The sequence below is a fragment of the Trichomycterus rosablanca genome, chromosome 17, assembly GCF_030014385.1.
Source record: "Trichomycterus rosablanca isolate fTriRos1 chromosome 17, fTriRos1.hap1, whole genome shotgun sequence".
Taxonomy (NCBI): Eukaryota; Metazoa; Chordata; class Actinopteri; order Siluriformes; family Trichomycteridae; genus Trichomycterus; species Trichomycterus rosablanca.
Window position 1 is genome coordinate 23,343,867 of NC_086004.1, and position 15,615 is coordinate 23,359,481.

General features: G+C 41.4%; 1 protein-coding gene across 2 annotated transcripts; it reads right to left on the reverse strand.

Annotated features, from left to right (window-relative positions):
- Window positions 1-6,669: 6,669 nt before the first annotated feature.
- Window positions 6,670-14,964, reverse strand: sp2 (sp2 transcription factor). Of its 2 annotated transcripts, none has more exons than XM_063013164.1 (8): window positions 14,941-14,964; window positions 12,791-12,867; window positions 11,907-12,617; window positions 11,224-11,442; window positions 10,486-10,774; window positions 9,916-10,096; window positions 8,971-9,164; window positions 6,670-8,618 (listed from the first exon to the last, which is right to left on the reverse strand). In XM_063013164.1, the coding sequence occupies exons 1-8, from the start codon at window positions 14,945-14,947 to the stop codon at window positions 8,518-8,520; spliced, it is 1,779 nt and encodes a 592-aa protein (XP_062869234.1). In that variant the 5' UTR covers window positions 14,948-14,964; the 3' UTR covers window positions 6,670-8,517. The 2 variants fall into 2 exon arrangements, with proteins under 2 accessions (XP_062869234.1, XP_062869235.1); XM_063013165.1 differs by lacking the exon at window positions 14,941-14,964 and adding an exon at window positions 14,084-14,115.
- Window positions 14,965-15,615: the final 651 nt, after the last annotated feature.

A 15,615-nucleotide genomic window follows, 5' to 3' on the forward strand; every position in this document is an offset into this window, starting at 1 on the left:
TTGTCAGGATACTTTTGAGTCAAGGAAAATAATACTTTTTATGTTAAGCTTTTACTCTTCCCATTTAAACCTGTAATAAGGGGAAAAGGCTTAACGGTGTTTAATGTACTAAAACAACGATTTAGAAACACCAAACTTAAAATGATTCATTTCTGTTTGGACCACAGGTTGGTCATTTCAGCAGAACTGAGTTTATTCTTTAGTTCTGAACCGCTCAAATCCAAATATTTCTGTAGAATGTGTGAAATAAGAAAATTAAAATCTCAATCTTACATTATCTACCAAAGAAACTGTTTATACTAAACAGCACGCTTTATTTATAATGATATTAACATTTATTCTGTTTCATACCTGTGCACTTGTAAACAGAAGTGTCACTCGGAAATGAATAAACGCAGATCAAACTTTCATAATAAAAGCCCTTGTCCTGTATAATCCAGTGATTTACAAACTGTCTGGTGTACAAATGCGCTTTTTACTTATTTACATGTGGCTGTATATTTAAAGCATTTTCTTTTAATCGCTTTAAGGTTTATTTTATTTAAAAGGAAAACAAATAATAATTCAAACATTGCGAACAATTAACAAATATGCTGCAGTATATATAATATATATATAATATATATATACTGTATATATACTGTATATATAATATAGATAGATAGATAGATAGATAGATAGATAGATAGATAGATAGATAGATAGATAGATAGATACTTTATTGATCCTTTGCAGGGAATTTCTTTGTTACAGCAGCTCACATCAGACAAAACAACTTGTTACATACATACAACATTTACTGTATAAAAAACAAGCTAAAGAAAAAAAATAAAAATCTATATACATGTAAACATTAGCAGCTGGTGTATGTATGCAATAATGGTATGTATTTATTATGAATTATTGAAAATTCTAATTGCAGCTGTGAAAGATTTATATCATTTTTTACACACACACGTACATATGTATATACACAGACCCAATAAAAAATGTACTGTGAAATTTCATAGTAAAACTGTGAATTATTTTTCAGTTCTACTATAAATTTTTGATGGTAATTTGGCCACTTCATGGTTCTACTGTGAAATTTCATAACAATCTAGTTGACAGTTTCACTGTGAAGTTTCACAGTTTAACCATGAATTATTTCACTAAAAACAATTTCATAGTAAAACTGTAAACCAAATTGATTCTTTTACCATGACATCTAACAGTTCCACTGTAAACTTGGTAAACAATTTTACTCTGAACTTCACAGTTTACTTTGATTGTAAATCCATTAATTATACAATACAATACAGTGTATAGATCTCACAACCCAGAATTGTATCTTTGCCATTTATTAAGCAAAGGTATGATTTCAAACACAGGCACAAAATCAGCTGGTAAGGATGTTTTCTAAATGGTAAACTGATAACACATTTACCAACATGGCTTTCTATATTGTAATGTTAAATGTACAATAATAATAGTAATATAGAAAATAATAGAAATAGATTGTATTTGTTACATAATAACAATTATATTACATTCATTAATTTATTTCACAATGGAATTATATAATAATACCATTTTATTATACAGGGTGGGCCATTTATATAGATACACCTAAATAAAATGGGAATGGTTGGTGATATTAACTTCCTTTTTGTGGCACATTAGTATATGGGAGGGGGGAAACTTTTCAAGATGGGTGGTGACCATGGCGGCCATTTTGAAGTCGGCCATTTTGGATCCAACTTTAGTTTTTTCAATGGGAAGAGGGTCATGTGACATCAAACTTATTGAGAATTTCACAAGAAAAACAATGGTGTGCTTGGTTTTAACGTAACTTTATTCTTTCATGAGTTATTTACAAGTTTCTGACCACTTATAAAATGTGTTCAAAGTGCTGCCCATTGTGTTGGATTGTCAATGCAACCCTCTTCTCCCACTCTTCACACACTGATAGCAACACCACAGAAGAAATGCTAGCACAGGCTTCCAGTATCCGTAGTTTCAGGTGCTGCACATCTCGTATCTTCACAGCATAGACAATTGCCTTCAGATGACCCCAAAGATAAAAGTCTAAGGGGGTCAGATCGGGAGACCTTGGGGGCCATTCAACTGGCCCACGACGACCAATTCACTTTCCAGGAAACTGTTCATCTAGGAATGCTCGGACCTGACACCCATAATGTGGTGGTGCACCATCTTGCTGGAAAAACTCAGGGAACGTGCCAGCTTCAGTGCATAAAGAGGGAAACACATCATCATGTAGCAATTTCAAATATCCAGTGGCCTTGAGGTTTCCATTGATGAAGAATGGCCCCACTATCTTTGTACCCCATATACCACACCATACCATCAATTTTTGTGTTCCAACAGTCTTGGAGGGATCTATCCAATGTGGGTTAGTGTCAGACCAATAGCGGTGGTTTTGTTTGTTAACTTCACTATTCACATAAAAGTTTGCCTCATCACTGAACAAAATGTTTTGTGTAAACTGAGGGTCCTGTTCCAATTTTTGTTTTGCCCATTCTGCAAATTCAGTGCGCCGATCTGGGTCATCCTCGTTGAGATGCTGCAGCAGCTGGAGTTTGTAAGGGTGCCATTTGTGAGTAGCTAATATCCGCCGAAGGGATGTTCGACTGATGCCACTCTCCAGTGACATGCGGCGAGTGCTACGCTGTGGGCTCTTGCTGAATGAAGCTAGGACAGCCACTGATGTTTCTTCATTAGTGACAGTTTTCATGCGTCCACATTTTGGCAAATCCAACACTGAACCAGTTTCACGAAACTTGGCAAGCAGTTTGCTAACTGTAGCATGGGAGATGGGTGGTCTCGTAGGGTGTCTTGCATTGAAATCTGCTGCAATGACCCGGGTACTGCGTTCACCAGACATCAACACAATTTCTATCTGCTCCTCACGTGTTAACCTCTGCGACATGTCAATGGCTGTAAACAAAGAGAAGCTTGTAAATAACTCATGAAAGAATAAAGTTAAAACCAAGCACACCATTGTTTTTCTTGTGAAATTCTCAATGAGTTTGATGTGTCACATGACCCTCTTCCCATTGAAAAAACTAAAGTTGGATCCAAAATGGCCGACTTCAAAATGGCCGCCATGGTCACCACCCATCTTGAAAAGTTTTTCCCCTCCCATATACTAATGTGCCACAAACAGGAAGTTAATATCACCAACCATTCCTATTTTATTTAGGTGTATCCATATAAATGGCCCACCCTGTACAGTAATATATTATGCAAATATATATATGAATAATGTATTCTGGTTTAACTCTATATATAATGAATGATAACTCTATACATACATAATGAAAAAAAATCTAATTCATAATTATTCATTATGCATTTATTTATGGCAGTATTGGGTGCTTGGATGTGTCCTATGTCTGTGTGTGTGAGAGCATGAATTGTGATTGTAGAGAGAGAGAAAATACAAAATGCCCGAATGTACCCTGGGAGAACCCTAGCCCAAAGGTGCCCTGGGAGCACCCCAACCCGAAGGTGCCCTGAGAGCACCCCAGCCCGAATGTGCCCTGAGACCACCCCAGCCCAAATGTGCTCTAGGAGCACCCCAACCCGAAGGTGCCCTGGGAGCACCCCAACCCGAATGTGCCCTGGGAGCAGCCCAGTTCAAATGTGCCCTGGGAGCACCACAACCCGAATGTGCCCTGGGAGCACCCCAGACCGAAGGTGCCCTGGGAGCACCCCAGCCCGAATGTGCCCTAGGAGCATTTTAAAGAGAGAAAACACAAAATGCCCGAATGTGCCCTGGGAGCACCCCAGCCCGAAGGTGCCCTGAGAGCACCCCAGCCCGAATGTGCCCTAGGAGCATTTTAAAGAGAGAAAACACAAAATGCCTGAATGTGCCCTGGGAGCACCCCAGCCCAAATGTGCCCTAGGAGCACCCCAACCCGAAGGTGCCCTGGGAGCACCACAGCCCGAATGTGCCCTGGGAGCAGCCCAGTTCAAATGTGCCCTGGGAGCACCCCAACCCGAATGTGCCCTGGGAGCACCCCAGACCGAAGGTGCCCTGAGAGCACCCCAGCCCGAATGTGCCCTAGGAGCATTTTAAAGAGAGAAAACACAAAATGCCAGAATGTGCCCTGGGAGCACCCCAGCCCGAAGGTGCCCTAGGAGCATTTTAAAGAGAGAAAACACAAAATGCCAGAAGGTGCCCTGGGAGCACCCCAGCCCGAATGTGCCCTGGGAGCACCCCAACCCGAATGTGCCCTGGGAGCACCCCAGCCCGAAGGTGCCCTAGGAGCATTTTAAAGAGAGAAAACACAAAATGCCAGAAGGTGCCCTGGGAGCACCCCAGTCCGAATGTGCCCTGGGAGCACCCCAACCCGAATGTGCCCTAGGAGCACCCCAACCCGAATGTGCCCTAGGAGCAGCCCAGTTCAAATGTGCCCTGGGAGCACCCCAACCCGAATGTGCCCTGGGAGCACCCCAGACCGAAGGTGCCCTGAGAGCACCCCAGCCCGAAGGTGCCCTGAGAGCACCCCAGACCGAAGGTGCCCTGAGAGCACCCCAGACCGAAGGTGCCCTGAGAGCACCCCAGCCCGAAGGTGCCCTAGGAGCATTTTAAAGAGAGAAAACACAAAATGCCAGAATGTGCCCTGGGAGCACCCCAGCCCGAATGTGCCCTGGGAGCACCCCAGCCCGAATGTGCCCTGGGAGCATTTTAAAGAGAGAAAACACAAAATGCCAGAAGGTGCCCTGGGAGCACCCCAGTCCGAATGTGCCCTGGGAGCACCCCAACCCGAATGTGCCCTGGGAGCACCCCAGACCGAAGGTGCCCTGAGAGCACCCCAGCCCGAATGTGCCCTAGGAGCATTTTAAAGAGAGAAAACACAAAATGCCAGAATGTGCCCTGGGAGCACCCCAGCCCGAAGGTGCCCTGGGAGCACCCCAGCCCGAATGTGCCCTAGGAGCATTTTAAAGAGAGAAAACACAAAATGCCAGAAGGTGCCCTGGGAGCACCCCAACCCGAATGTGCCCTAGGAGCAGCCCAGTTCAAATGTGCCCTGGGAGCACCCCAACCCGAATGTGCCCTGGGAGCACCCCAGACCGAAGGTGCCCTGAGAGCACCCCAGCCCGAATGTGCCCTGGGAGCACCCCAGCCCAAATGTGCCCTAGGAGCACCCCAACCCGAAGGTGCCCTGGGAGCAGCCCAGTTCAAATGTGCCCTGGGAGCACCCCAACCCGAGTGTGCCCTAGGAGCATTTTAAAGAGAGAAAACACAAAATGCCTGAATGTGCCCTGAGAGCACCCCAGTCCAAATGTACCCTGGGAGCACCCCAGTCCAAATGTGCCCTGGGAGCACCCCAACCCGAATGTGCCCTGGAAGCACCACAGCCCGAATGTGCCCTAGGAGCATTTTAAAGAGAGAAAACACAAAATGCCTGAATGTGCCCTGGGAGCACCCCAGCCCGAATATGCCCTAGGAGCATTTTAAAGAGAGAAAACACAAAATGCCCGAATGTGCCCTGGGAGCACCCCAGCTCGAAGGTGCCCTGAGAGCACCCCAGCCCGAATGTGCCCTGAGAGCACCCCAGTCCAAATGTGCCCTGGGAGCACCCCAACCCGAATGTGCCCTGGAAGCACCACAGCCCGAAGGTGCCCCGGGAGCACCCCAGCCCGAAGGTGCCCCGAGAGCACCCCAGCCCGAATGTGCCCCGAGAGCACCCCAGCCCAAATGTGCCCTAGGAGCACCCCAACCCGAAGGTGCCCTGGGAGCACCACAACCCGAATGTGCCCTGGGAGCAGCCCAGTTCAAATGTGTTCTAGGAGTACCCCAACCCGAATGTGCCCTGGGAGCAGCCCAGTTCAAATGTGCCCTGGGAGCACCCCAACCCGAATGTGCCCTGGGAGCACCCCAACCCGAAGGTGCCCTGAGAGCACCCCAGCCCGAAGGTGCCCTGGGAGCATTTTAAAGAGAGAAAACACAAAATGCCCGAATGTGCCCTGAGAGCACCCCAACCCGAATGTGCCCTGGGAGCACCCCAACCCGAATGTGCCCTGGGAGCACCCCAGACCGAAGGTGCCCTGAGAGCACCCCAGCCCGAATGTGCCCTAGGAGCATTTTGTAGAGAGAACATACAAAATGCTCTGAAAGCAGAATGTACAGAGAACATACAAAATGCTCTTAAGTGGGGGTGTCCACATATATTGGCATTACAGTGCATCTCTCGGGTGAAAAATGTGTCCTGAAATATAAAGAAATCCACAACATACCTACAATACATGTAGACAGACAATCAATTTTTACTAGACTAGAAAAGCATTGTTTGCTTTTCCTGTTTTAAGATATACATAAGACATAAATGTTTATGCAATTAACGTTTGATTGTGTTTACTAGACTTTATTGTGTACATGGTTGTTGTTTAATGCAGTCTTAACTCTAAAACAGAGGGGAAAGTTGGGGATAAAACCAAACTATCTTCCTACCTGGCTGTGAAAACACAGCATGTCACTATATTCAAACACTTTATTTAGTATGGAGGTATTGAGATGATTTTGAAAAAGAAGTACCAAGCTTTCTTGATTCTGCAGTTCATACAAGTGATATAGATAAATTAATATTAATCAATTAAAACCCTGAATTAGGTCAGTGCACATAATGTAGGCAAATAAAAGGTAGACACGAGAGAAAACAGTTATACAAATACAGCTCTTTAATTAGACAGAAATCTCTTTAAATAGGGGTGAAGCTGTCTAAGGCAACATTATATTCATAAAAGGGTCATCTAATAAGCTTACAGGAATGAAACTATACAATGTGATAATTTTTTTTCTCATTTACAATGTACACAGTCCTCATCCTTCAGTTGTGGCCATAGCAGCCAATACACCAGTTTGTGTAACAAAAATCCTACATGTGGTTTCCAAAATACATCTGTACATATTCACAAACAATACAAACATACTCAAGCGGACATTTCCCCCCCTTTAAACACAAAAGCTGTTATATTTAGATGTAAAACGTTCATATAAATCTGATTTGAAAGAAATTTTTGTCTTTATCAGGCAGGATATAATTAAAACTTAATTCTTAAGTCGTCAAGTTAATTTCAACTAGTGTCTCATTTTTAACCTCTCCCCCATAAAAAAGCCCATATTACTAAAGAAAAAAGCAATACATTTTAAATTTTACACGCTGCCATCTGAATATCAGATTCTATTTAGAACTAAAGATTCAGAACGTACTCTAAAACATCCAGAAAATAGCATTTAAATAATAGTATGACTTTTTTTTATTATTACAGCCATCGTCTGTATATGATCTGGAATTTTCTATTAAAATTCAATCTGGATTCCATTAACTGTTCTGCAATACTCTTGAGATGATTGTCCAGTCACTGCAAAAAAGATTCATTTACGTGCTCTGTTAAAGAGCAAGAGACACTGTCAATTTTTTAAAAGAATCGTAGCAAAGGTCTTAATTGCACCAGTCATAAGGACCATTGGACATGCCAATCATTGACTGTATAGACGCTCGACCTGCCGGTAGCAGAGCTGAGATTCAAACTCGCAAGTGTGAAATATCAGCTTTCGTGTGCTGGCGTGTTTTACCGCTGCACCACCAGAGTGCCACACTGTGGATTTTTAATACCAAAAATGATATAAAATGCCTGAACTTAGAACAAGAAAAGACTAGTTACATTATCATGTTTGTATGCTGCACAAGAAAAACTTGATGGTTCTGAAATTTCATTGATAAATCACACATCTATTTGATTATTGCAACCACATTGATGCTCAGTAGGTTAGTTTTCTCCTTGCTTAATACAAACACACAATATCGTTGGGCCAGTTTTTACTGACCTAATTATCAAAACGAGTTTTAAGTTAAAACAAACCAACCAAATAAATTCTTTAAAGCTCTGTTATTACACAGCCTTTTCAAATGTTGCAAATAACCAAATGTAACTGTTTTGCATTAAGAGTTAAAAATGATTCTGGAAAACACTGCTGGGGAACAGTCCAACTCCAAGATATTTCACATTCATCAACTCATCAAATATTTACAAATGTATGTTTGTATGCAAGTAAACATTTACACAAAAGGATGTTCATAAGCTGCTACACACAAAAAGTTCAAATAAGAAACCCTAGCTAAAACAATCTAAAAGTGGATTATGGAAAAATAATGGAGCTTTCAAGCTAAAGATATTTTTGGTGCTGCAAATAAGGTCAGACATACTTTTCTTTATTGTACTTCCAGCTAAGGAACAAGAAACATACTTTTTCCAGGTTTTGGATCCTTAAGTTAAGAGTTGCATCATGCCTGCTGTTCTGTATGATCCTACGACAAATAGGATGAGATGAAAAGAATTCTTAAGGAGTGTGGGCTTCTCTGGACATACCATTCCACAGAACCTGGTCTACAACACACCGTGTAAGTGAGCTGAATGAGGGGAGGAGTCTTCCTCCCATAATACCCTGCCCCAACAAATCCCTGCCTCCCAGGGAAGAGTTTTTACGAGTTTTTTTCTTTCAAATGTTTACAAGTTTTTGGTGTTTATGTGTGTTTTGTAATGCTTTGTAAGGTGGTCGCTACGCATGAATCGCTTCTGACACTTCGAGCATTCAAAGCGTTTGTCACCTGAAAAACAACACAGTTACATGAAGATTAATGCTTTGAAAAACAACAGAGCAACAGAAGCGTCACTGAGCAGTAAAAACATGCAAATTCATTTGACCTGTTTATCATTATTATTGCATTCATTGTCTTGAATGGCCAGACATGATTACTAATGACTGAAAAAAATGAGAATAATAAACCTAAATGGTAGGTGGGAATAAAATCTTACTGGGAATGGCCAAATTTGCACAGTATACAGTTAAGAAGAACCTGAAAATGACTTGTGTGTGCAGTAAACAATAGCTGCTTGTCATAACCTAAAACAAAAGCTAATTTTTTTGCAGCCCAACTTTCATAATAATTTGTGCTATACCTGTATGTGTTCTGGCATGTCTCTGCAGTTCGTCACTGCGCGTAAAGCTTTTCCCACAGAAAACCCAGGAACAAGTAAATGGTCGTTCTCCTGTATGCAGCCTGACATGTGCTCTCAGCAGAGACGTTTTCCTGAAGGTCTTTTCACAACCCGGTATGTGGCAGATGTGCTTCCTTTTTCCAACTTCACCTGGCCTATGTGAGCCAAGACATAAACAATTCTATCATATGCTATTTAATTTACTTTTAATATTGCCTGAAATTAGCAAATGGGTAACTACAACTACCATAAGCCAAATTTAAAGCAAAAGACCTGGTCAGTCACTGAAAGACTAGTTTTTTTTTTATAATGTCTATTACATATAATAACAAACACAGGTATTTAAAAATGCTTCTTTTCCATCTACAAAAATTGATAAAAAAATATAGAATCACTGGGTGATGATTATGCATCATATTCAATGTACGTGTTCTCCGCATGTTCTCATCAGAGCTCGAGAAAATTAACAAAGAAATGTAACATTTTAGACAAGCTGAATATTTCACTAATACTGCCATGTCAGTTCTTCAACAATTCTTCCCTATTTGAATGCACACCGGTTCTGTCATACATGAGTGTCTTGTGCTTTACAAAACTTTTTTAGCTTAGATTAGAATGGCAGTGCGCCTTCTCTGAAACTGGGGCATGCACAGTCTCAAATCAGCCCTCTAAGCTCTCGTCTGTGTGTAGAGATCTGTAGCTCTACTTTCAGTTCAAATAAAGTGCCAAATATTCAAAAAGAATGTATATGGCCTTTTTAACTAACAGCACTTATTGAAAAATACTAAACCAATTGATCATTGACATTACTAACTGTCAATCTGTTATGATACACACAAACAGCCAATGAGCATCTAAACTAAAGTGAAAGCAGAATCAGAAATTTGCAGTTACTCTAAACTTTACCTTTTTTCTGCATCTTTGCAGTTGGGGCATGTACATGCCATGCGCCGTTTCTTCTCGCCTGACTGGCTTTGCAGCTCAAGCGTCAGTGTCTGGTCCACCTTTAGCTGGTGTTCCTGCGCCTGCACACCACTAAGCTGAATCCCACCACCCGGAACGGTCTGAACTGTCAGATGTTGCTGTCCTGGGTGGCAAAAAAGACCCAAACGATTGTTTTTTTTAAAAACTAGTTTTAAAACGAATACAACGATACTACTTTGAGGAAGAAAAAAGATGTGGTATAACTATGCAAAGTAATTAATGAGCTAAATGCAGCCAGATGCAGCTTTACTAGCGATTCTTTTGTAGTGTTTAGGCTCTGTTCATGGAAATATGCTAGTGAATTTTGTGGGTTTGGTCAACTAAACAAATTAATAATGACTATAAGTAATGAGCTGTACACCTCTATTACAAATAAAATTACAGATTAATGTAATCCAAATAGTAAACAGTAACATCTGACTTCTGGTACATTAATTTTTCCTGCAAACAGACTACATTATAGCCATATGAGTCAAACACATATACACTCACCGCCAGAATTAGTGATGGTGACAGGCACTCCTTGTACTTGAACACCGTTAATATTAATGGTCTGCACAGCCTGAGCTGCTGAGGTGAGCTGAGCTGCATTAAGTGTTATTAGACCACCACCAGCCGGAGCAATTTTGGCAAGGGGTCGCTCTTTTCTTGCCCCAGGCTGGACTTTCTTACTCTGGACAACTTGTGAGAAAGGGGTAGCAGGGGGCGTAGTTGGAGTGGTTACTATTGTCTCTTGCAGCTGCACTGCCTGCCATTCACCTGATGCTGTTTTAATCAGCACCTGTGAAAACAATACAGGTTAATTAAACAGATGTATTCACTCAGAATACTGTATGTATAAACAATAAAGATGTGTGTTCATTATAAAAACACATCATATCTAAATATTGCTGATTATAATTGATTATTTCTAAATAGCTAGAATACAGATTAGGAACTACAGTGTGATTGGGAGTAAACAAATGTCACATGTTAAAACATGCAAGAAATGGTTAATTTACGAAAAATAAGGTGAATATGTTGCCTATAACATCTGAAGATACAATCTGATACAAAAGTATAAATTCGACATTTTGTACACACCTAAAGTTTTAAGCACATATAACATTGTAACCTATGAGGACATGAAAACACTACCAGCAGCACATCCCTAATACAGACTAGACAGATTAGAAAGACCCAAATTCTTTCAGTTCTGCTTATGAGTAGAAATTATACACACTAAGGTACCTGTGTGGGTTCTGGAGGGGCCACCTGTACACTGGGAGTGGCTGGTACTCTTTGGGGCACAGGAGGAAGAGTTGCCGAGGCAGCCTGTACCACTTTTAGAGCCTGGGAGGGTATTTGCACTACTTGCTGATCTGATTTCTGTTGAACCAACTGCACCTGTTGTACCATGGCAGGCTGGCTGCCTCCTGGACTCTGAACAATCAGGAGGTTGTTCCCTGCCTGACAAGAAATAAAACACTTCAGTCATTAACAATGGGCTTCTTGTTCTACATTTTTATTTTGGCATTAATCAGATGCTTTTATCTAAAGCGACATATGACTGATACAGTCCAAGCAATTGAGGGTTAAGAGCCTGGCTCAGGGGCCAACACTGGCAGTTTGGCAGTGGTGGGGCTTGAGCCAGCAACCTTCTGAGTATAAATTTAACTTTTTACAGATGATGTTTTTTGACAACAGTATGTTAAAATGCTAGGAGACAGCAGTAAACAATTGGCTGGGGTGAAGGTCTCTCAAGGGCTTGTGGAATGTAAACTAGCCAGCCCAAATTTGTGTTTGTCACTTGTGATTTTCTCAGGCTTATGTTGTTTTAGCAATTTAGCTTCATCGACTTATGAACAGTACAACACAGACCTTATATATAGCTGAACGCATATTGAATGGTAGAGATGAAGTACCAGACCTACCTGGATGATATTATCAGCTGTGGTTTCTATTAGAACAGTCTCGACCTGTTCAGCAATAGGAGGTGAGGCTGGTGGAGGTGCAGAAATGGATGGAGCGACAGCAACCTGTCTCTTCCGGCCCCTCTTTCCCTTTACAGGCTGAGGTGAAACAGCAGCTGTTTCTGTTACAATCTGAGTTGCACCTACGTCCCCTGTAAGAGGCAGTGCGAGTCCTCCAGGTAGCTGCACAACATTTGTGTTGGGTGTAATGTTAGCATTGTTCTGCCTTCGCTTTTGTGTTGAAGGTTTGATGGGTACTGTCTTCTGTGCAGATGTGGGTGTGGGAGCCTGCACTGTTACAGGCGAGGTGATTATAGCTTGATTGGTCCCAGGGATGATCTGGATGGTCTGAGTTCCCTGAATTTGGGGCACCACCTGGTACTGAATGTTGGCAGTACTCGTACCTGCTGGACGTGTTGGGGTCTGGATAGTGAAGAGAATAGGGCTGGTTCCTGAAGAGCCTAATCCTGCAGGGAGCTGAATAATATTTCCCTTGGCTGAAAGAAAGCCCAGGTTTTTGGGTGGAGCTGGAGCAATTGGGGCCGGTTTGATAGGGTGAAGGCGGCGTGTGGTTGGTTGGGCTGGTGGAGCGCTGGCCGGGGCTTGGGCAGCAGGTGGTCCTATCTTGCTGCAAGTAGCAGCCAGGAGAGCCAAAGGTGATGGCTGAGAATCCTACAAAACAGACAACAACAAAACAGTTAGGTATGAGTAAGCTTGATCAAAATCTACTTCCACTGACAGGTCTAAGGCATAGAGGCATACAAAACTACTACAACTACTACACAATATCTATTATTTAAAACAGAAAATTTTAGAACAAGACATGAAAAGTTTTGAGGTCTTACCTGAGATGTGTTGGTAGAAGGCTGAAGATATTCACTTGGACTGACAGCAACTGTGGTGGCCATACTGTCTTTTGAATCTTGAAAAAACAACAAGAAAACTAATTTTAGCAAGTGGCTAAAAAATTATTACACTTACATTTAAACATATAATTTAAACTTGAAACTGTGCAACACAATAAGTCTTGCACAACTGTGTCTTGACTTAACTTTCTAATGATGTAACAGAGAATCAGATATAAATATGGATACATTTTTACATAAATAAATAAACAAACATATATGAGCATTATTCAGAACACTGATAATTCACAGGGATATCACTACAAAGAATTTAACCTAAAGTCCTAAAGCCTTTAAATATATTAATGTAAATAATTAATTTGCAACATACTGCCCAAACCAGACCACATTACCATCATGCAAACCACTAGACCCAACAGATACAACGATAATTCAAGTAGGTGAATTCCATAAGCAATGACTGCTATATAATTATCTATCAACCTGCTGGTATCTAGTAAGTGAACAGGCCATCATGCTATCTATAATCTAACATGTTTTTTGGTAAATAGCAAAATAGGATTTTAACATCATGTTTTACACTTTGGTTACATTCATGACAGAAACGGTGGTTACTCATTACACAAGATTCATCAGTTCACAAGTTTAATGTCAAACAGTCTCATGCACAATTTTGTATCTCCAATTCACTTCACTTGGTCTTTGGACTGTGGGAGGAAACCGGAGCTCCCGGAGGAAACCCATGCAGACACAGGGAGAACATGCAAACTCCACACAGAAAGGACCCAGACCGCTTCACCTGGGGATCGAACCCAGGACCTTCTTCTATGCAGCAGATGAAGGTGGCTGATTTGGATAACCAACTTAGCTTAATAGTGTTAGCTCTTTAGTTAATGTGCAAGTTCTTAGGCAAGGATTATGATATTTACATACATTTCTAGTTTAAATTGATTTTCTTTATGTAGTCGTACTTTCTGAAAACACTTAAACAGTGTTAAAACATCAGTATCATTAAACGTATTTTTGTGTGTAGTAATCGTGATTTCAATATCTTACAAGTTATGATTTCCTAATGATGTTTAATGGTAGTTATACTGAATTCGGGTGCTCATCTAAAGCTAATTATTACTCCACTGTTTTGGTGCTCGGCGGAAAATACGCCCACACCATAAAGAAAGCATGAGAGCCTGCAAATACCCTGTAGTTCTGCTTTTCCTTTAATATAATACATCGTAAATAGAAAACAACAGAAATGCATCAAGGCTTATTTACTTATGTCTTAGTTTTTCTTTACTTCAGCACAAAATAAAAGCATTCTAGATTGTTGTACACACTGACAGTGTTGCACTGTTATCCGTAATTTTTATTGGCCAGAGAAAGTAGGTTAAAATTTGCGATAACACCTGGTAAACTTGCATATCATCCAGATTTGTATGAAACGTTGCATTTGGATGAGGTGCAACAAGACGACAGCTGTATTTACATTACACCCAGCTCTGGCGACCAAAATATACAGCAGGTCACAGCGCTCTGACCAACTGACCTGTGTCCAGTTTATTAATCAGAGTAAAACGATAGTTGTGAGGAAAAAGACACACATAATCAACAACCGTGGTCTGACGGTGTCACCTGAACATTAAACCAACATTAGCTAACAGCTAAGTAGAGCGCTCGACCAGTCTTTAAACTACTCTAATACTAAACGACGCGTTAGCAACTAGGCTAATACGACTAGCGCAGCTAACGGGATTTTGCTAGCTGTATTAAACTCAGATAACGAGACACTAATCAGATTTTATGCTGTACGTTCACAGTTACGAGTCAGAACAAAAAAGCCACGCACATATGCACGGAAACCACACAAGAAAAACTAGAAACGCATTTAACAGTTAACGGTAATGCTGCAGAACAAACTGCGCTCTGCGAGCTAGCATGCTAGCAACTGAAACTCTTTGATAAGGAAAAGCACCCTCACACCGGAAGTGTGCAATTTGTATCGGTGTAAAACTTTATTTTGATACACATATTTGCTACTCGGGTTATTTAATGCAGCGCTGTAGTTAAGCAAAAACGCGTATCTCGTAACAAAGTACACAGTAATATAAACACCATTTATAATTCCTACCCACCGCTCATGACGACATTCGCTCTCCCTGAAGCCTTCAAGAGCAAAGCCCATAGCAAGTGACCGCCTGTACACTTCCACCAATCAGAATGCCCAAAGAAAACTGACTGACCGTCGTTCTATCCAATCAGCACAAACCATGTTAGTGATTGAGATTTAATTTAACCAGTAACGCATATGAACAGCACAGCGAGACTTGATGTGCAGCAACTCAACCAATAGCTACGCGTAGATTAGAAAAAGAGGCGGGCATTAACGGAACGAACGCCAACTAGATTAGACCAATCATACAGGCTACCGTTTTAACTGACACTCAGCTCGACCATTAATGAAAGCAATATAACATATCAATCAAAAGTAGCTCGCCTTCAAATTGATTGACATTTGGTTAGGTTTCACAGCTTTATCTACGAGGATTAGTGGTCAACATTGAGATTTGATTAGATTAATTTCGCAATACTTAGAAACACCTGCAAACCTGCTCGTTCTTGTAATGATCGTCAGTTAGTAAAGTTACAGCAGCTCAATGTACCTTTTTTTCTCCGGGTTTCCTCCGGGTGCTCCAGTTTCCTACCACAAGTCCAAAGACATGCAGTTAGTTCAACTAAAGCTACTAAAATTGTGTGTGTGTTTCTGCCTTGTGATGGTCTGTTGGCCCCAATGAATCAGACCCACCCCA